General features: G+C 31.4%; 2 protein-coding genes across 3 annotated transcripts; one reads left to right on the top strand and one right to left on the bottom strand.

Annotated features, from left to right (window-relative positions):
* The first annotated feature begins 3,319 nt into the window (after positions 1-3,319).
* On the top strand, positions 3,320-9,057 carry LOC103847639. Of its 2 annotated transcripts, none has more exons than XM_033289380.1 (7): positions 3,320-3,539; positions 4,277-4,492; positions 4,589-5,291; positions 5,396-5,496; positions 5,564-5,653; positions 5,774-5,901; positions 8,633-8,675. In XM_033289380.1, exons 2-7 carry the CDS (start codon positions 4,343-4,345, stop codon positions 8,658-8,660), a joined length of 1,200 nt encoding a protein of 399 aa, XP_033145271.1. In that variant the 5' UTR covers positions 3,320-3,539; positions 4,277-4,342; the 3' UTR covers positions 8,661-8,675. The 2 variants fall into 2 exon arrangements, with proteins under 2 accessions (XP_033145271.1, XP_009122974.1); XM_009124726.3 differs by lacking the exon at positions 8,633-8,675 and adding an exon at positions 8,719-9,057 and having other exon boundaries at positions 3,321-3,539.
* A 770-nt stretch (positions 9,058-9,827) lies between these two features.
* On the bottom strand, positions 9,828-12,564 carry LOC103847638 (probable pectinesterase 29). The gene is made up of 5 exons (XM_009124724.3): positions 12,118-12,564; positions 11,663-11,816; positions 10,899-11,114; positions 10,270-10,535; positions 9,828-10,171 (listed from the first exon to the last, which is right to left on the bottom strand). The coding sequence occupies exons 1-5, from the start codon at positions 12,351-12,353 to the stop codon at positions 9,958-9,960; spliced, it is 1,086 nt and encodes a 361-aa protein (XP_009122972.1). The 5' UTR covers positions 12,354-12,564; the 3' UTR covers positions 9,828-9,957.
* Positions 12,565-20,665: the final 8,101 nt, after the last annotated feature.

Raw genomic sequence — 20,665 nt, 5'->3', positions numbered from 1 at the left:
AACGCACCAAACAGCTCACACTTATCAGGTTAAACTGAAAATCAGGAACATGAAGAACATTATAAAGAATCAAAGATGCACTAATATGAATTGTGCCAGTGTGTGTAATTGGAACTCTAGTACCATTCGGAAGAGATACTGAAACACTAGAGACATGTGTTAAAGTAGTGAACATATGTAAGTCCGAACATACATGACTAGAAGCTCCACTATCTATAATCCAAGCATCATTAGGAAGAAATGATGGTAAAGTAGAAAGGCAATGATTGTGGAATTTTAACTGATCATTTTCAAAGGTAAGGCTTCGAGAAGGAAAAGATAATATACCAGAGGTAGAAGTAGAAGCCACGATTCCATGATCGGTGATTGTCGCTTTAGAAACAACCTCTGAGAAAGGAATTTGATGCTCTGGAACTCGAACCTGTGAATTGAACTGAGCTATGAGTTGCTGAATTTGATGTGGTGTGAAAGATTGTAGTGGCATATTTTTTCCATCAGTAGTCACAGTAGGCAAAGAACCAGTTGAGTAAGCCGAAGCGCCTGCAGTAGAATAAGCATTTGCAATGGCATTAGCAGTATGTGTCTGCAGACTCTGTTGTTGGTGTTGAACAGGTGTATTCTTCGCCTGATTCTGGTTCTTGTAAGCACCATGTGTCTTATAACCCGGTGGATAACCATGCAATTTGAAGCATTTCTGAACCGTATGACCAAGCTTCCCACAGTGTGTACACACTGGCTTCTGTACTTGACGAGCTGTGTTGTATGCAGCAACATAAGAAGCCTCGTCAGGAAGATGGACTAATGGAGTAGTATTCTGAAAGGCCACACTATCAACCGGAGTCGCTGGTTTGAGAGACCGTTGTCTTTCATCTTGAGCCACAAAGTTGAACGCCTCCTCAATAGTGGGAATAGGCTTCAACATCAAGATATGACGACATGTCTGCTCATATGGTTCAATAAGCCCCATGAGAAATTTAGTTACTCTACTACGTTCTTGTAACTTCTCCCAAAGAGCAGCTGCATCACACTCACATTTACCACATGTACAAACTGGAAGTTCAACATAATTCTTGTGTTCTTCCCAAAAAGTCACAAGTTCAGTATAATAAGTCGATACATCCAGTGATCCTTGCTCACGCTTACTCAGTTTCTGCTCTATATCAAAAACTCTAGGCGCATCATCTTGCTTAAATCTAGCTAAGAGATTTTTCTAGATACCTTCAGCTATGTTGATAAAGAGTAAACTCTGACCAATCTTCTTGGAAACAAAATTCATCAACCAGGTAGCAACCATATCGTTGCAACGAGACCAAGCTCCATAATCACGATGTGTAGACGCAGGTTTAGGAACCGTACCATCAATGAAGCCGAGCTTGTTGCGGACATTTAACGCCATACGGATCGAACGTCGCCAAGAATGAAATTCCGATGCAGTGTTCAAGCGATCCGTAACAAGAATGAGTCCAGCATGATCGTTGTGATGAAGGAAGAATGGATTATCGTTCTGATCAGTCGATGATCTCTCCGATTGGGGATGAACATATGACGCCATTATAGAACTCCAAAGAAAGCAACAATTGACAAGCTGAGCTATCAATCCTCGGGAAAGAAGCGTCAAAATCTAGAACCCAAACAAAGAAAGATCGCGAAACAAAAGAAGATCTGAGAAACGAAATCCCGAATCGCGAAGCAGAGAAGATTCAAGAATCGCGAAAACAAAGAGATCGGGAAACTCATAACGAAGCGGAAGATTCGTGTGTGTGCTCTGATACCATATCAAATCTAGAGCTTGAGATTGGAACTGAACATGGTGAAGCTCGAGAGAGAGAGAGAAAGATAGAATGACGAAGATGATTAAAAAGTTTGTTATTCAGCTCAATCAACTTGACTGTACAAAGTGTTCGTTATATCTAGTACCGGTTTAAGTAAAAGGAAACTTAACCAGTAAACTAAATTTAATTTAACTAACCAATTTAACTAAACCATCCTAATAAGGTTCAATTCAATATGTTCACTAAGTTATTTAAACCAACTATCTTTGTGTCTAAAAACCTAACTCAGCAGGATTCATGCCAGGATATCAGTCACACTTTCATTTTATTTCAATTATCCTAAAATCTAGTGAGTAATCATAAGAACAAGCAATAAGATCAATAAGAACAAGTAATCTAGAGAACCAAAACCGAACCCGACCCAAACCAAAGTATGGATACTCGAATGTATCTGAAATAGACTTATATATATTATTTATTTTTAGATTTAATATATATAAAATATCCAAAAGATATAGTATTTTGAAGTTATCCAAAATACTTGAAAAATATATACAAATAGTCAAAATAGATGTCTAAAATAGCTAAACAATACTCAAAACACTAAAAAAACTTGAAATATAAATTAATTCTCTATGAAAAATTTCAAGCTAGACCATAATTTTAAGTATGTTGACATGCATTTTTTGAAGTTTATGTGATATATTTACATATGCAGAGAAGGTCATTGGTGTTTTACGGATGGATCTTGGAAACAGGGCCATTTACATACTTGATTTGGGTGGTACAACACACTAGAAGGTTTTGAAGAATTTAAGGAAGCGAAAAATTGTGGACCGCTCTATGCATAATTCAAAATTCTCATTTAGTCAATGGAATGCATGAAGACCTCTGACAATATCATATGATTTTTACAACAAATTGTTCTTAAGTGGTGAGGATGGGTTCAAAACCAAAAGCATATCCAGCTTTTGCAACATATGGAAGAACTTTGACGGCTACAAAAAAGTTTTAAAACATGCGAGATAAAACACATGCCCTGGCCTTACAACACATGGACGGAAAAACTTGCACGAGATGCTCGGAACCAACCGTCCTATCTTATCCACATGGATATTGAGTCCCCTTTTTGGTCAACAGAGTTTTAATTGGACAAAAAATAATATTATTTTTATTTTTGGGTTTTGAGAAATTTAAAATATACATGAACTTTAAATTTTATAAAATAATTTAAATGAGTTATCCAAATCTGAATTGAACCTGCAAATATTCAAAAATTTTTTTTATAAATATACGAATATGACTATGAAAGGGCTTATTTGTTAAATAACCAAACAAAAAAAAGGAAATTCGTTTTGCAGAAAGAAGTTAGAGAGAGATAGGAAGAAAAAATAGGAGAGAAGATGTTATTTTGGTTAGTTTGTGAATTATAGTTTTTCTTTAAGTTACTGAGTGCAATTTCCCTAAAAAATTTTATTCTGAAAACCAAAAATCTGAGAGACTCCGCATAGATTCGAACCGAACCAAACCAAACCAGAACGTCCATCTCTAAAAAAAAAAAATGAACGTAGAGAAGGCCATAATGAAATGTACGGTTGACAAAAGGCGTAGTTTAGCATATCCTACGCCCTGCCTTTCTAGTACTTGGGAGAACACCGCAGAAGAGTGAAGGACAGCAAGAACTTTCGTGTGCTCTTCTTCGCCAATTCCTATAAACCCTAATTAAATTTTTTGATCCTTTTAGAATCTAATCAGAAGACCCACCAGGTAAAACTGCTTTGAACGACCTCTTTTATATGAGCGAATTGTTTTGCTTGAAATGAATTTAGTATCATCAAAAATCAATTCTTTATATGATCAAACTAAGAGGTTGAAATCAAACGCAAAATCTGAATTCTCTGAATTACTGACCTTTTGGGTATACTCTGTGTTGATGATATTCAACTACGTTTTTGAAGAAACTCTTGATTTTCCTTTTTGTCGATTATCGTGTTTGCTTAGACTTAATATACTGTCTTATCTCTTTCTTTAGCATCTTACCCCTGTTTGAATGCAAAACAGAGTTAGTTTTCAATATTCAATATTTAATCAAATATTCTTTAACATTTGTTCTTTCATTTTAAGTGAAGAACACTCTTTAGTCAACGTGCTTACTCTGATGATGTCTTTGAACTATTGCAAAGTAAGCAATCTTTTGTCAAGAGAATCCTCTGTCACTGTTCTCTACTCTTCTTCTTGAAATTGTTCTCCTTTGTTTCGTAAGTGAAACTTGTAGTACGGATCTAGATGATAGTTCTTTCTAAATCTAAGATTAATCTATAAACTGTTCCAAGTAAGGACCTTTTAACATGATATTGATATTTTTGGCATCCCTGTTTTGTAAACACATAATATCAGAATTTATTATTTTTGGGAATTGTAATTAGCTTTACTGCTAGCTATGTCCTTCTCTTATTTGCTCTTGTAATTATTCTGATTTCATAATCTCATGTGGGATGAATTAGGGAACATTCAGAATGTGGAGGTTCAGTTTCTGAGTCTAAGAAATAAATTAAAAAAAAAAAAAAATTATGGAAAGGCTAGGAGGAGGTATAGGTTTCAGTAACACGAGCAGTGCAACAACAACAAGGAAGAAGAGGAGCACTACATTGCGCCGGCCCTGGAATGAACGACAGTTACAGGATGCTTCATCATTGCCCTCCACACCAATCCCTGTCTATGTAAGAAACCGCCAAACCCAACTTCAAATCTTTGTACAAGTATAATTATCTCTTTTAGTTAAGCGTTGTGGTCATCAACTGATATGTGTTTGGCAGAATGAGAAGAGGATAGAAGCAGTGGAGTCAGATGAAGGTTCGACGAATGGTTCTTTCCAAGGAAGTAATCAGGGCCACAGCACTGAAGGGTTTCTTGTCCCTACAATCAAGAAGGTTAAACTCAAAGTCGGTGGCTCATCGAAAGTTATATCTGCATCCGATGGTGCTTCTGATATTGGCTTGTGCTCAGCAAAGTCCTCCCACGCATCGTTGGACACCACAAGCAAGGCAGATTCAGGCAAAACAAATACTTATCCCGTTCGAAAAAGCAACCGGATTTCTAAACGACGCGTTCTTGATGATGATGACGACGAAGAGATTCAGTTTGTGAGAACGGTGAAAATGGGTAAAGTTGTTGGTGCGGAAGAAGACGTTGATGAAGATGAAGAAAGGAATAGAAAACATAAAAAGCTGTCCAAGGTAATGAAACAAAATGTTGAATACCCGCGTGGTGTTGGAACATCAGACAAGAAGGATAAGTCAGGAAAAGCATCGTTTGATGATGATGATGATTATGTCAAAGACGAGGAAGAAGGTCTGAGTGATGCTGAGGTTGAGGTAGAAAGTAAGAGCGGGAGAGCTAGAAGAAGAGAAAGTTTGAGTGAAGTTAAGACAGAAATGACTGTGACTACTCGTCGACGCTCTGGACATAGCGGAAACCTCATCGAGTTTCCTGGTGGCTTACCTCCAGCTCCACCTCGAAGTAAGCTTGATGAACATCTAACCTTCTCTCTCTCTCTTTTTTTTTTGCTGTTAGATATGGATTCTCCGACTTCAAGCTTTTTGATTGTGTTAGTTTACTTACAGAGCGGAAAGAAGATGGGTTAGAGGTTGATCAGCAACTAAAGAAAGCTGAGGCTGCGCAGAGACGTAAACTGCAAGTCGAAAAAGCAGCTAGAGAGTCAGAGGTTTGGTCATGTTTTCATTTTCAGTTGAATGAATTCAAAGTTTAAATCTTCTTTCTTGCATGGGCAGGCTGAGGCAATCAGGAAGATCTTAGGCCAAGACTCTAGCAGAAAAAAGAAGGAAGATAAAATAAAGAAACAACAACAAGACAAGGCTAAGGTATAAAATAACAAAAGTTTTTTTTTTTTTCTTGTTGCTGTTGAATGAAACTTTGAGCAGCTTATGTGACATCTCTTTTTCTATCAATCTTAAGATGGTTTGCAATTCTGTTTCATGTAGGAGAAGGCTGCAGAATGGATAGCCCGTAGATCAGACACAGTGAAGTGGGTAATGGGTCCTTCAGGAACCATCGTAACCTTCCCAGAAGAACTTGGATTACCATCTATATTCAACTCTAGACCTCAAAGGTACGATTTATTCACACTTAATCTTAAACTAGGTGTGCGGGCATGATCGTTTTACTAATAATTAGTAATATATGTATTATGATTTAAACATCATTATAACTTATTTTTTAGATTCTTAATCATTTAAGTTTTCTTCGATTTTTATTTCGATCTAATTCTTCTTAACACAAAGGAAAGTTATAACACCATGAGACGATAAAAGTATAATTACATATCAAATATTCCGCACAATAACGTAAAGCAAGAATGTGAACTTTTGGTCTCTTTGAATGTACATTGTATTTTTGAACCATAAACATAAATTAACTTACCAAAAAACATTAAAACACACAAAATCCAAATAAGAACAAAATAAATAAAAATTAAATAAAAACTAAAGTTCGATGATAATTTTGAAGATTTTTTAAATGAATTGAGATAATGACAATATTTCATTGGTTTACTTGATCAATATATACATTGTCTTATCTTAATATTTCATAAGTTTAATTTTAATAAAAGAGACAATAGATAATGATAGTTTTATTATTAAAGTTAATTTATGGTTAATTTTATAATGATAAATCTAATTATTCATTAAAAATATATTTACTTTTATATGTTTTAGAAACTAAACCATTAAAGACATGTTCATAACGTGATTACATAGGCAATTCTCTAAATTTAATATCAAAGCATATTTTTCTTATAGACTAAAAAGTAATAAAACATACACGTGAAATAACTACTGAAGTAATTCAGAACTAGATTTTGACCCGTGCAACCGCACGGGTGTTTGTTTTCACATTTTTTATAAACAAATTATTGTTTTAGAACATAAGTGGTATATATTTTTAATGTTAGTCATATACTTAAATATTTATATAACTATTTCAAATACAATAATTTTATAATTATATGTTATAATTAATTAATTGTTTAAACCTTATGTATTTGCCACTTCTTATTATATATTTATCTTATTGTATTTGCATTTAGTTATTAAGCAAATTAATATATTCATGAGAAAATATATTTTAAAAATATTTTGTATTTAATTTAGGATAAATTCTGACCCGTATTTCAACACTGGATTTCTTTTTACCAATATTTTTATGCTTATTCATTTTAGATAATTTATTATTGTATATATAAAAGTGTAAGATATGTTAATTTTTAGACATGTATTATATAGTTTGTTAATTTTAAACCGTTTTATCATCATATTATATTTTAAATAAATAGTTTATATTTATGAAATTAAAATTTATAAATTTATCAATTGAATATAATTTATCATATTTATTTTAGTATAATAATTATATTTTAACATGATCATGATTATAAAAGTAGATTAAATATGATATAATTTATTTATTTTCATTTCTAAACGATAACTTAAAATACATTAAGTTATTGTTTAAATATTTTTACACAGATTTACTAAATTTTTTAAAATATAATATATAAATATATGATATATTTAAAATGAAAATATATTATGATTAAAGTAGTTACAAAGATTTTATATTATTAACTTTATAGAAATACATGTTAATTTTTATACATGTATTATAGAGTTTGATAATGTTAACTCATCTTACCAAAATATTAGATTTTATTTTTGAACATAAATATTTTATAATTACAAAAATAAAATATATAAATATATAAGTTTAATACAATTTTATTATATTTAGCTCAATATAATAATTTTATTTAGCTCAATATAATAATTTTATTTTAATATGATTGGTTATGGTTATATAATAAGTAAAATATTATAGATTTTTTATTTTTCATTTTATATAACTGAATATATTAATGCATAATAATATTTTAAACTAATTTCAAAATTAGTGAAAATATTTAAATATAATTTCGAAAATGAAGATCTTGTAAAAATCTTTTCAAACAGATTTGTTAGACTTTTAAAATAAATATATTTATATTTAAAATGAAAAGATATCAAAAGATATTATGATTAAAATATTTTAAAAATTATATTTATTATTAGTATGAATTAAAATGTAGTATGAATTTCTATGAATAGGTCCATTAGGTCCATTTTTAAAAAAATCACACATGAATCAAGGTTGTGACTTCTGTTTTAATATATAAGATACCTAATTCATAATTCTAAATTCCATGTAACAAAACTGATTTGCTTCTAGTATTTCAGACTCAAAGAAAGAAGAAAAAACATAGAACTCCAACTATAAAAACAAATATCAAAAGTACATAAATATTAATGTCAAGAACTATAATCGAGACAACTTGGAATGAATGAGAAAATTGAAACTATAGATTTTAAAACATCTTACATCATATGAAAATAAGAATTGGTCCTACCTTTTTAAAATAATTATAATTGTAATTCCGATTAGAAAGTTTGAAATAGTTTTGTTATTTAAATTAATAAATTAACGATTTAAGGTAAAAACTAATAAAAATCTTGTGAAAGTTAAAATATTATGGTTATGGTGGTCGGAATTTGATGATTATAATCATAATTGATCGATACAAGCACAAAATAATTATAATCATAATTCCAATTAGAAATCCGAATATTTATATTATTTAAATTAATAAATTGATGATTTAATCTAAAAACTAATAAGAATATGACAAATAAGCAAAATTAGCTAAAATTATGGAGAATATGACAAATCAACAAAATCACTTCATAAATAATAGTATAGATACATTGTTATATTCCAATCTGAAGTACCACTTTGGTTTGATGCTAAAGACTCATTGGTATCCAAGAATGCCTTTAAAATCAAGCCGGACTTAGCCGCTGAGAATTGACATGGTTCGCCTTGTTATTTGAACCAGCTATCCTCCACCGCGGGAGACATGTGCGGGTCCAGAATGTACGAACCCATACAAATACAGAGATTCACAATCAAACCTTCCATTGTGCAGCCTCCAGTGCTACAAGGCGATGAAAGGCTAGAATCGATATTGTAAGTTCTTATTCAAGCCCGTTACCTATACTACTTACGATAGTGATAGAAAATAATAATCGTTCATGTTAATAATAATAATGGAGCGTCATGGGTATGATATAACGAAACAGGATGTATAATTTGTTTGTGTTAAAATAAGAATCGACTGTAAATAAACATAAGTGAATGTAGTGTTATGTTTTATGTCATAATGTTTGATTGCCTAGAAATAGTCTTCCAAGTATAATGTTGGGTCTTTCATACCACACTATCAATTCCCTATCTACACTTTGTAAGATATTTTAAATTCATATATTTAACGATAAACCACATAGTTACTGGGCAAAACTTACCTTCTCTCAACCTATAGGGGGTAATCCAAGTATGGATAAACTGATGAAGACAATGGGAACACATTTGGTACCAACAAAATCGATTTTGTTGACAACGTTTGTTTCTACCAATTAACCGCTCTTTTGCTAACCTTGCATTTAACTCTGCCAAAATAACTCTCGAGTTAACTTGTCAAATAAAGTGGTTTACATTGCTGGGACTGAACTCTCAATCCTCTTGACTCGAATATGATGCCATAGTATATCTCCCTGATTTTGTATAATCTGAACGTCACTTGAAACCAAACGTTAAACGACTGACACACAAGGTATATCTATATAGTAATATAACAATATGATGCAATTGCTTGGGTGCTATAACAAGAATAATATTTCTTGATATGATTATCTTCTTTCGTTGTGTTTAATTCTGTAAAATATAACATTATGGTATAATATAAAAATATATAACTAAAAGGTACGTTTACTAACACGAATAGAGATACAATAATGTCTGTGTACATTGATTATACGAAGGGTTAGGTGAAACCGTGAAAAGATCAATACTAAAAAATATACTGGAAAAATGAAGATAGTTTTGGTATCAATGGTGAATATAGAAATGTACTTGTTGTTTGTTCATACCAGTTTTAAAGATATTCACTATGTAAATAATATTTTATATATCGAAGGGGATGATACGACGATGATAATAAAACATACAACATGTATATATATCTTATTCTTTTCATAAGAATTAAAGAATGTTTTTTCCACTAACATTATAAACGAAATTAAATTCTGAAGCTTAAAGATTGAAGATGGTTATAATATAAAGAGACGAGAGCAGAAGGAAGAGTGGCCATCCAACCATCATTATCAACGAAAGTTTGAGGATTTAAAAGAAAGTCAACTTCTTTAGCTGAGAGATTCTTCTCCCACCTAACTCTTCCCTTCTTATTTGCTCCTTTTCCCGTGCTGTTTACCTCCACAAATGTAAATTTATCCCTGATCATATTATTTGTAGTTCGTTATTATCGTTAGAATATGTTTTCCAAATATATAGCACAATACACTGGAAGTAAAAGAGAAAACAAATTACGTACTCTTGGCCTTTATAATGCCAAGCATCCCAACCTTGAGGAACAACGACATTCGACATGTGTGTTCCATAAAAGACAACCCTAGAGTAGCCTCGGTAAGCTCTTCCCAGGAATGCCTTACCAGTTCCTTTGATCACACATTTATTGAACACAAATCCACTTGTATCTTGCTCGCTTTCCCTCCCTTGCGCAGTTATGAATCCTGCTAACATTTCTCTGTTATTCACCATTTTCTTTGATGTTACTCCTTTAACATTTATTACGCAGTTCTGCATCCAAACACCAACTCATTTAGATATATTTTGGCTCAACATGAACGGGAAAACAGAGAAAAAATAACAGTTTTTGCTTGGTATGTTAGAGTCTTGGTGGGTTTTGTTTGGCATATTCGTTTGCGACTTTGCCTAGGCTTCAAACTGACTCCCACTACAAGCAAACAAAAGATTTACGACGGCATATTTCGTCGAGAAAAACCAATTCCGACGAAATCGTTAATCAGTACTATTTGGTCGAAATCGTCTCCATTATTGATCCCGTAAATATACATTATTATCTTTTTGTACAATATTTTTATATCACAACATCCCTATACTTAACCCACATGCTTTTATTGAGAGAATATATGAGATTACTTGGTATATAGATTGGCCTCTTCCCCATATGAAATCAACGGCTCCTTCGATGTAACATTTGTGGAAGTAGTGGCGACCAAGTAAGTCAGCAAGTGTGTCTTGGACACTGATGAATCTACAGCCATAGAACGACGCCTTGTCCGCCATTAGTATAGCCGATGGAGCTACCTTTATATCCTTATACGGTACTGTTTGTTTTATGTTGTTATAAGTATTCTGCACAATCATAATACAAGACATGCATAACTCATTAAGCATACTAGAATCTTGTAGTATGATATTTACATCCATGTCAAAACTAATCCAAAAGATCTATCTAATCATGATATAACTAAACAGGATGATTGATACGTCAGACAAATATCCAAATGATGGACTAGCAAAATATCGAAATATTTAAAACAGTTGGGAGACAATTTTTTTCATGTATAAAAAACAAAAAGGTAGTTGTCTAGATCATTGACTGTTCGTTTTTTCTTGTAATGTTTTTCATATGTACACTATATATAACGAAATCATTATTTTTTATAGAGTTAAAATTTAGTGATTTCGAAATGATATTTTTTTTGAGGAATCATGATTTTGAATCGTCAAACTATGAACGGGTGATATACCATTTGTTTTTGTTAGTAAAAACTAGTTGACGGGAAAGAAAACCAAATTTAAATTTTGTCACGAATATATCATTAACGACAAAAAAAAATATCATTAACGACACACCATGGTAGACATACCAAGGAAAACTACATATAATAAACCATAACCTTGAACGTAATATTGATAGCGACGAAGTACTCAGCGTTTAATCTGAACGGACCACTCGAATTGGCTAGTCCTGCATCATTATATTGAATTGTCACTTTCGATGCATCGTTTCCCTGCATTACTATCATTTGCTTCTCGATCACTATCTTTTCGCTGCATCCATACACAAAATGTATCTTAGTAAACCCATTTAAAAGAGAGTTTATTCGCTAAGATAGCCTAACGTTGAGCAAAATTTATAAAAGCACCCGGTAACGTCTTTGTAAATTAGTGGTGTATCTTACGTAATATCGCTTAGTATGTGCGATAAAGTACACACCACTTATATACAAAGTTAATTACCACCGCCTGTTTTTGGAAGAAATTGCTCAAAACTAGAATGTCTCAGTCTCAACAAATGAACCCATAGAGATCAAAGAAATTGATTGAACAAAGTAGAGATGAGAGAGCTTACTTGTAGGTTCCATGTTTAAGATAGATCTTAATCCAGTTGTTGTTATTAGAGGGAATGGAGTCGATGGCTGCTTGGATGGTTCTGAAATCACCTGTACCTCTATGACTAACCACCACTGTCTTTACTCTATCTTTGTTGAAATATTTCATATCTAAACCACCAGAAGAGAAATGCGAAGATGTATCGGTGAATAAATACAAAAATGAGAGAGCCAAGGCAGTCGTAAGATATTTCATTGCTAAAATCAAAAGTTTCAACTTGGTTTTGTTTTCTTTTCTCTAGAGTTGAGTTGACCATCTTTATATTGGAAACATTAGGTTCTCGTCTGTGAAATACAATAGAATTTTAACTATTGATAAAGTTATGTCCAGTTTAAATGGATGTATGTTTCCTTACCTAATTCCAATTATGGTTAAAGATCCACTGATTTGATTTCTTAAGAAAAACTAGTAGATACCCGATAACTGACGATGAACTAATTTATTGACAAAGAAACATTTTAAAGTACATAGCTACAGTAATGCAACTGATCAAATCTATTAAATTTAATTATTTTTAAAATAAACACCATTTAATACTTATGTCAATTATTTTAAAAAATTAGAGAGTGGAATTATATATATATATATATATATATAATATAATGTAGCACTTTGTCTAAAATTTATCTTTTTAATATTAAATAAAAATAAATTGCCCCAAAAGATATATTTTAGCCAATATGCAAATTAACAAAAAAAAGTTTTATCCCTAAAAGTAATTTTTTCTTAAAGAATAAAAATTGGTAATCTAGCACCTATAGATAACTTTCAGAAGATTAAATTTCTATCCAACAGATACCATTTTATATTTACCAAATCCAATTAAACAAAATATATCAAAATATATATTTAACTAGCTTATCATTTTAATACAAATTACCTCAAACTTTCAGTTGAATACACCCCCTAATAGGTTTATTGTCATTGTTTTATTTTTTGATCATGGATCATTGTTTCCTTAAATACATTTTACTTTTATCTATAGTTATTATTAGTGGCAAACCTAGAATTTTACCAAATTTATAATATACAAAATATTTAATTAAAAATTTACACTTTTAACTTATTGAAAGTTTTATTTATTCAAACAGAATAAATATAAAAACAAGATCAACAATCAATACTATTAAAAGAGAAGGAGTTTTAATAAATCTACTTAAAAAAGTTGTTTGGACCATTTCCTTAACTAATAATATTTTTGGTCTTACCATAATATGTAATTAACAATAAGTAACCAAAAATTTCTCTAACAAACATTTAATAATACATTTATTTATTAGACCACATTATTTTGTACAAGAACAAAGTTATACGACATATATGCTATCCTTTATTAGATGACCGTACCATTTGCTACACAAAAATAATGTACTACATATACTTTATTATATTATTCTCTAAACATGTCTCATTAGTCTCATAATTAATAAATGACTCATTTCACCTAATATAAATAAATTATATAAGTCTTTTGATCCGCCAACTATGTAACAATACATTCCATCCTTTCTATACTTCTGTTTTAAATTATGAAAAAAGCTAATTCATATATTTGCTAAGAATATATCTTACTTCGAAAAGTATCTAAATTTGAAACAAATCAAAAATTAAATATTCTTATACTTATATCCTATTTTAAAAACCAAGATATAGCAATATTGTTACAAAATATTTTAACCAAAAAATAATATATCGCAGATATACTATTTAAATTCAATAACTTTATCAACTTTAACAGATTTCATAACTCATTTAAAAATTAACATATATCATATATCATACTATACCATGTCATCATACATTATATATTCCCAAATATACAAAATCAAATTTAATAAAGTAAACCATATGTTAAAAGTTATATATTTTACTTTAAATTATTTTTTATACAAAATATTTATCATAAAATTTGTTATTTAAAATAAGTTTTAAAAATATTAAAAACCTTACAAATTTATACTATTAAATTAGCCAAAAATATTTTAAGTACATCTTAAAGATAATCAACTCAAAAAATGTAACTCTTATAAAATGCATACAAAATACAATCAGAGAGTGTAAGGTCAAAAACAAAATACAATCAGAGAGTGTAGGTCTGATCTCAGTCAGCAGGTCAGGTTTATTTCGGGTCCTAAATATTTAGACATAACTAGGTATTTAATTTTTTGGTTTAGGTTTGGATTGGTTCTTTTCAGGTCCTGAGCGGTTCGAATCTATAATTTAAATATCTGTAAAATACATGTAATTTTTAGGTACGTAACAGGTCCGAATTAGTTTGGGTATTGAGGAACCAAAAAATACTCGAAGTACCTGAAAACCCAAAAAAAATACTGAAACACATACCCAAAAACCCAAACAAGTACCCAAAATATTGAAATACCGAAAAGATCCAAAATTTTACATGAAATCTGACCCGAGGAAGCGAAAAATACCCAAAACAATTTCAGAATACCCTATATATATATTTTTATTACAATTTTACTCAAAACCCGAAACTAAAATCGAAAACCTGAACGCAAAAATTAAAAAGTATTCGCAATACCAAAAATATATCTAAAATACTCGAATATACCTAATATACACAAAAAAATTCAGGTACTTGGGTATTACGTTGGATCTCGGTTAGGATATTGACTCAAAGAAAACTTACGGGTCCAAAAACAAAATTGAATATGTACTTTGCCCTAAATTCAAACCCAAACAGCACCAATATTTCCAGATCGATTTCAGTTTGGTTTCACGGATCTGGTAAAATGTTCATATCTAAGAGAGAGAATTACACAAGAGTATATATATAAAATCATAAATAAACTAATTCATAAATTATACAATTTTAAATAATTTTTTTCTTCGATATAATATAACTTTTGTAACATAATAATGCATAACAATTTTAAAATACTAATTCATAATATTTGTTTACAATCCAAAGAAAAATCCGCGCTTTCGAAGCGCGGGTCAAAATCTAGTGTGTTTTTAAAAAACAAGATCAATATACAAATTTATAAGTGATTTTGCTTCTGTGTCGGGTTATCCATGATTTTAGTTAATTTTGCTTATTTGTCATTGTTTAGGTTTTGATAAGTGATTTTATTAGGTTTTAGATAAGTTATTGATTTATTATTAGTTTTAGCTAAATAACTGATTTACTAACTTAAATATATAACTATTTAATTAGATATATAATTATTATTATTTTGCTTAATTTTTTAACTTTGACGATTAGGACCAGTTGTTATTATTATTTTTTAAATCATATTTGTTACTGGTATTTTAAATAATAATTTTTATTGGTTATGGAACATAATCTATCTTTTATTATAGTTTTATATAGTTTAATAATAGTATAGATAATGTGCAAGTGGTATTTATCGTAGTCTATGTCATTTTATAATTATGTTAGTATGTAAGTGCTAAAACAGAGAACTATGATACCAACTTCATGTTAATATCCATCTTAAAATTATATTATTATAATTTGTCGACACTTTGTTAGTATATATATTTTTATCATATGTTTGAGTTTGATGACATATACATGTAACTTCATCTTCAAATAATACCAACACTTTCAAGCGATGTTTTTTTTGAAAAAGAAGCCCACTTATTTTGTTCCCTTGTTTTAATGCTTGACTATGTCTTGACCCGCACGGTTGTGCGGGTGATTATTTTATTGTTACAAACATAATTATTTGTTTTACATGATTAATTATAATATTTACCATATTACTAATTGTTTAATCTAATATTTTAAAACACAATAATTTTATAGTTCACATGCAATAATTTAATTTATTTGTTTTAAATTTTTCATATTTTAAATCATGTGATACAAAATTATAAATTGAAATTTTTACCAGTGAAAGATCAAAAATTTATGTTGCAGATTAATAAAAAATTGTACATGTGTTTACTTATAATTAGAAAATTAGTTAAAATCAAATATAAATTTAATTTTAAAATAACCATGACATGAACTAAATATTTAAAAGTTTTATTTAAGTGAAAAATGAATATACATTTATGTTAAACAAACACGAAATTACTTAAATATTTAGAAGGTTTGTTTTAATAAAAAATGAAATATATATATATATATATATTGTAAATAAAAGATATAAAAATATTTTATTCAGATATAATTTTTGAGTAAATATAGGAATATCTATTTGATTTGTTTGTCTTATAATGATTCAAATAATTTAAATATTTATACAAAAATTAATTTTAACAATTTTCTAAGGGTTGGTCCAAATTAAAAAAATCACACATGAATTAAGTCATGACTTCTCTTTTAATAGAATATATGAGATCTTATTTTATTTAATTTAGTGAGAAGAGAATAACATACATGCTTATCGGTACAAAATAGTACTGTTTTAGTTAGTTATCCGAATAGTTTTTTTTTTTTGTCAACAAACGGCTATTCTATTACTCAAACATGAGGTGGTCTGGGTAGCCAGACCGGAATAGAACAACCAATAAAACAAAGAGATCTATGAAAAGATCGAGCATTCCTAGCTAAAGAATCAGCAATTTCATTATGTGTTCTTGGCACGTAGGTGATCTTGAAGTCCGAATAACACATGAGGATGATTTGAATGGCTTCCAGCTCCGTTTAAAACTTTGGCCAGGCTTGGGGTTCCTTTATCATATCTATCAGGTCCTTGCAATCTGTACCAAAATGTTGGCAGTTTGAATGTTGAAGCATGCTTTCCAATGCCCATTTCAATGCTTCCAATTCCGAGTGTAGTGCTGTTTCCCGCCTCCTTAAATTCCGTGTTCCCATAAGTTGGATCTTTCCCGTGTTATCCTTCCAAACCCAACCAATTCCACTGAATAGATCTGTGGATGTCCAAGAGCCATCCACCATGCATATATTATTCAAGCTTACGGCTTGTACCACTTCAGTGTTTGGTGCCTGAGGGGATTTAGGTATAGACTCCTTAGCATTATACCAAGCCTGACATTCACTCTCTGCATACCTGACCAGTTCCAGAGGGTTCCTGTCAATCCCCCTGAATAGCTTATTATTCCTCGCCTTCCATATGTACCAGATTATCCAGGGATAAGGGTCTCTATCATCTTCTGGCCTTCTAATTGTATTTTTCCTCCAGAAAAGGTAGTCCATATTGGCGTACATACTCGATATGGGGAAAGTTTGGGGGTTTGACGGCGTAGATGATAGTTCCTATGCTTGTAACGCTGGGGGACATTCAAAGATCGCATGGGTTACATTTTCCTCTGGCTCTCCACATCTTGGGCAGTAATCATCACACCGCAAATTACGACGTATTAAGTTCCTTGTTACTGCTACCTGTCCCGAAATTAATTGCCATATAAGATGGCGAATTTTCTGAAGTGCGTTCACTTTCCAAGCAAAGGCTTGAAGTTCAGTGATGCTAAGTTGTGTGACTTCAGCTTCCTCCTCCGCATCCAATATATTTGTAGCAACCCAATACCCAGACTTAACCGTGTATTGGCCGTTTTTAGTGTAGCTCCAGCAGAAAGAATCTCTGCGATGTGTTGAGCTTATGGCCAAACTCATAATCAGTTGTATATCCTCTTGCTCAACATACTGTGCCAGTATCCTAGCATCCCACTCCTTTGATTCCGAACTTATAAGGCTACTTACAAGCATCTTTGGATTTACGACTGGTACCCTAGGACGGGCCGGCCTAACTAGTTATCCGAATAGTTATGTTATCTAATCTTTGACAAAAAAAATGTTATCTAATCTAATGTATTTAAATTATGTACTAGTAAAATGTGTTTTCAATTACTTGGGTTTTGTGTTTTGTTTCTGGTTTATTTTCTACTAAGTGATTTTCCTATGTTCATGCACGGATATAAATATTTATAAAGTAAATACAATATATTAATATTTATTTTTATTTTTATTTTAAATAATTTTGTAATTTATATTTAATTAATATGTATGATTTATTTCAAATAATATTATGTTATTTTAATTGTATGTATGATTCTGGATATATAATATCTTGTTAATTTGTTTGGTTTTTTTTTTGGATATATTGGATAACATATATTTTCCAAGTCAACCATAACATTTTGGTTCTATAAATTTAAATTATGATTATTTTCTTACTCTCATTTAATTTAATTATTGTCTTAGATTGTAAATGTATTTCGTAAGATTAGGTATAATTTAACATATGATATTTTGAGAATCAAATAGTAAAATAAACTAAAATATTGATCGATTTAAGTTACATAAATGAATATAACAGCAATAGTCTTTTGAAACCTCATGCATGTATATAAGTTATACAAAGAAATAACTGAAATAGTTGATTAATATCTCTATAATATTATTTTAGAATTTCATATTTATTTAGTGATTTGTTGAGTCATTCTATAATTTATATGTATAAAACATACTCCAACAGATAATACTAAATTATTCTTAGTTAATATTTGATTTTAGAAAAAGTTTGATTGTTCCAGTTACGCATTTTGTGGGCATATTTTGTTACATATGTCTAATACAAATTGCTTAAGTCTATGTATAACCTGACTACTTACAAAATATCATAATGATTGGTTAAATCTATGTATAACCTGACTAACTTATATAATGACCTACAAATTGTACCTATATTAACAAAATATCATCTAACAAACCTAATGAATGGATAAGTTTATGTATAACCCGACTAACTTACATATTACCCTATAAATTGTCTATGCATCCTGTGACTATAATATTAGCAATGCAATTAAATTTTCTGGATACACATTAATGTATGGACTTACACTAATAATAACCAGCTATTACATTTTATCTCATTTTCTATCTGAGTTAGCCGGCTATAAATGCATAAAGAGATACATACAATATCACAAAATAATTGACTACACTCTTTAATTTCAATTTTTTTGTTTAAGTTAGCCGAATATTTATTCTTTCCAATAATCAAAGTAGTGATATAATTTCATACATCCTTGTATTAATTAACAAACATAGATAAAGTCAAGTTATAAAATTAATACTAATACATCACACAATTTTTTAGTTGTCTAAAATTTCCTAACAATGGACATAACCATACAAAGGATAGATAATTTAAAAGATATTAATAACTCAATACATTTATGTTGGGGTCAAAAACGGTTATGACGGAATTACCACCCGAAAATCCTCGGAGATCGTATTTCCGAAAGAGATAGTAAAAGGAAAGATGTAATTTTCGTAAAAAATAACCAATACGAAGTTTTTACGAAGAAGTATCCTTTGGGATTCAAACCGAACAAACCAAGCCCGGTCACCGCGCATACACGCCGTCCGGTCGCCATGCAGCAACCAAACCCGAGCCAAGCTCGGTCGCTACGTAGCGACCGAGCTCGAGCCAAAGCTCGGTCGCTACGTAGCAACCGAGCTCAAGCCAAAGCTCGGTCGCTACGTAGCGACCGAGCGCTCGTCCCGCTCGGTCGCTACGAAGCGACCGGGCTCGAGCCAAAGTTTGGTCGCTGTGTAGCGATTGAACCTTTCCGAACATCGATACGACACCAATCCTTGCATTCTAGTCAAACCTTCGAATGCTATCTCCCGAAGACCGTAGCAAGCTCAGTCCATGTTTCCCGCTATTCTAATTCATCGATCAAACTTCGCGGATTAGAAACCGCGGAAAATTCGTAGTAAACGTGTCGAGTCGGAAGACGGTCCAAAGGGACCTAAAACACGACTCGAGGCCCATCCTACGATTTTCCTAACCAAAACCCCGTAAACAACAGCATGGTTCACGCTTGGCCCACAAGGAAGGATAAATGTCAAGTTTCCGCGGATAAATACGGAAGTTTTGAAGATAATTGTGAAGATCGGGAAAAATGGAATATCTCCATTTTTATGCTATGACGGCTTAAGGGCAGAAGAGTAAAAGCGCAAACCGACCTTGGAGCTAGTATATAAGGAGTCCTAGGCGAGGAGCAAGAGGGGAGCACTTTTTCAGAACAAACTTAGCACTTAGAGCAATTTAGGCAATTTTCCGTTTTTGTTATTTCGAGCTGCGACTCAATTAGGTTTAGCCGTCTTAGGGTTACTAGAACTAGGAATCTCGCCGACAGCTCTCGAGCCCAGGCTTATACCATGTTGTAAACGCTCATACGCAAATTCAGAATAAGACCTTCTTTGCTCTCTTTTTCGATTTCTTATACTTTATCGTTGTTATTCTCGTGTTCTGATTGCTTGACGTGTGGTAATTAGCAGATATCCGGGTCCTCTGGGAAATTAGGGTTTTCCTAGTTTCCTTATTTAAACGGAAATCGACAGTGCGAATTTTGGTTCCCACAGTTTGGCGCACCTACGAAGCACCAAACGCGTCCGCGGGATGATCCACTTCCTCTCCACCATCGGGAAACCCGGTCGAAACCTCCTCGGTATCAGGGGAAACTGGGATGGAATCCCAGAACCCTTGAATCCGCTCGTCGATCGGAGGGATAAGCGCCTCAGCATGGGCACGTTCATTCATCCCACTCTTCATCAAGCT

The sequence above is a fragment of the Brassica rapa genome, chromosome A01 (assembly GCF_000309985.2).
Source record: "Brassica rapa cultivar Chiifu-401-42 chromosome A01, CAAS_Brap_v3.01, whole genome shotgun sequence".
Lineage (NCBI taxonomy): Eukaryota > Viridiplantae > Streptophyta > Magnoliopsida > Brassicales > Brassicaceae > Brassica > Brassica rapa.
Note: the sequence above shows the minus strand (reverse complement) of the source record. Positions and strands in the feature narration are given on the sequence as shown.

Bases quoted from the DNA above. Each gene is read 5' to 3' on its own strand.
- LOC103847639 (XM_009124726.3), top strand. From the start codon at position 4,343: ATGGAAAGGCTAGGAGGAGGTATAGGTTTCAGTAACACGAGCAGTGCA. The intron at 5,292-5,395 runs GTAAGCTTGATG...GTTTACTTACAG, and splicing joins ACCTCCAGCTCCACCTCGAA to AGCGGAAAGAAGATGGGTTA. The intron at 5,902-8,718 runs GTACGATTTATT...TATTTGAACCAG, and splicing joins TTCAACTCTAGACCTCAAAG to CTATCCTCCACCGCGGGAGA.
- LOC103847638 (XM_009124724.3), bottom strand. From the start codon at position 12,353: ATGAAATATCTTACGACTGCCTTGGCTCTCTCATTTTTGTATTTATTC. The intron at 11,817-12,117 runs GTAAGCTCTCTC...GTATGGATGCAG, and splicing joins CTTAAACATGGAACCTACAA to CGAAAAGATAGTGATCGAGA. The intron at 10,172-10,269 runs GTACGTAATTTG...TAATATGATCAG, and splicing joins TGGCATTATAAAGGCCAAGA to GGATAAATTTACATTTGTGG.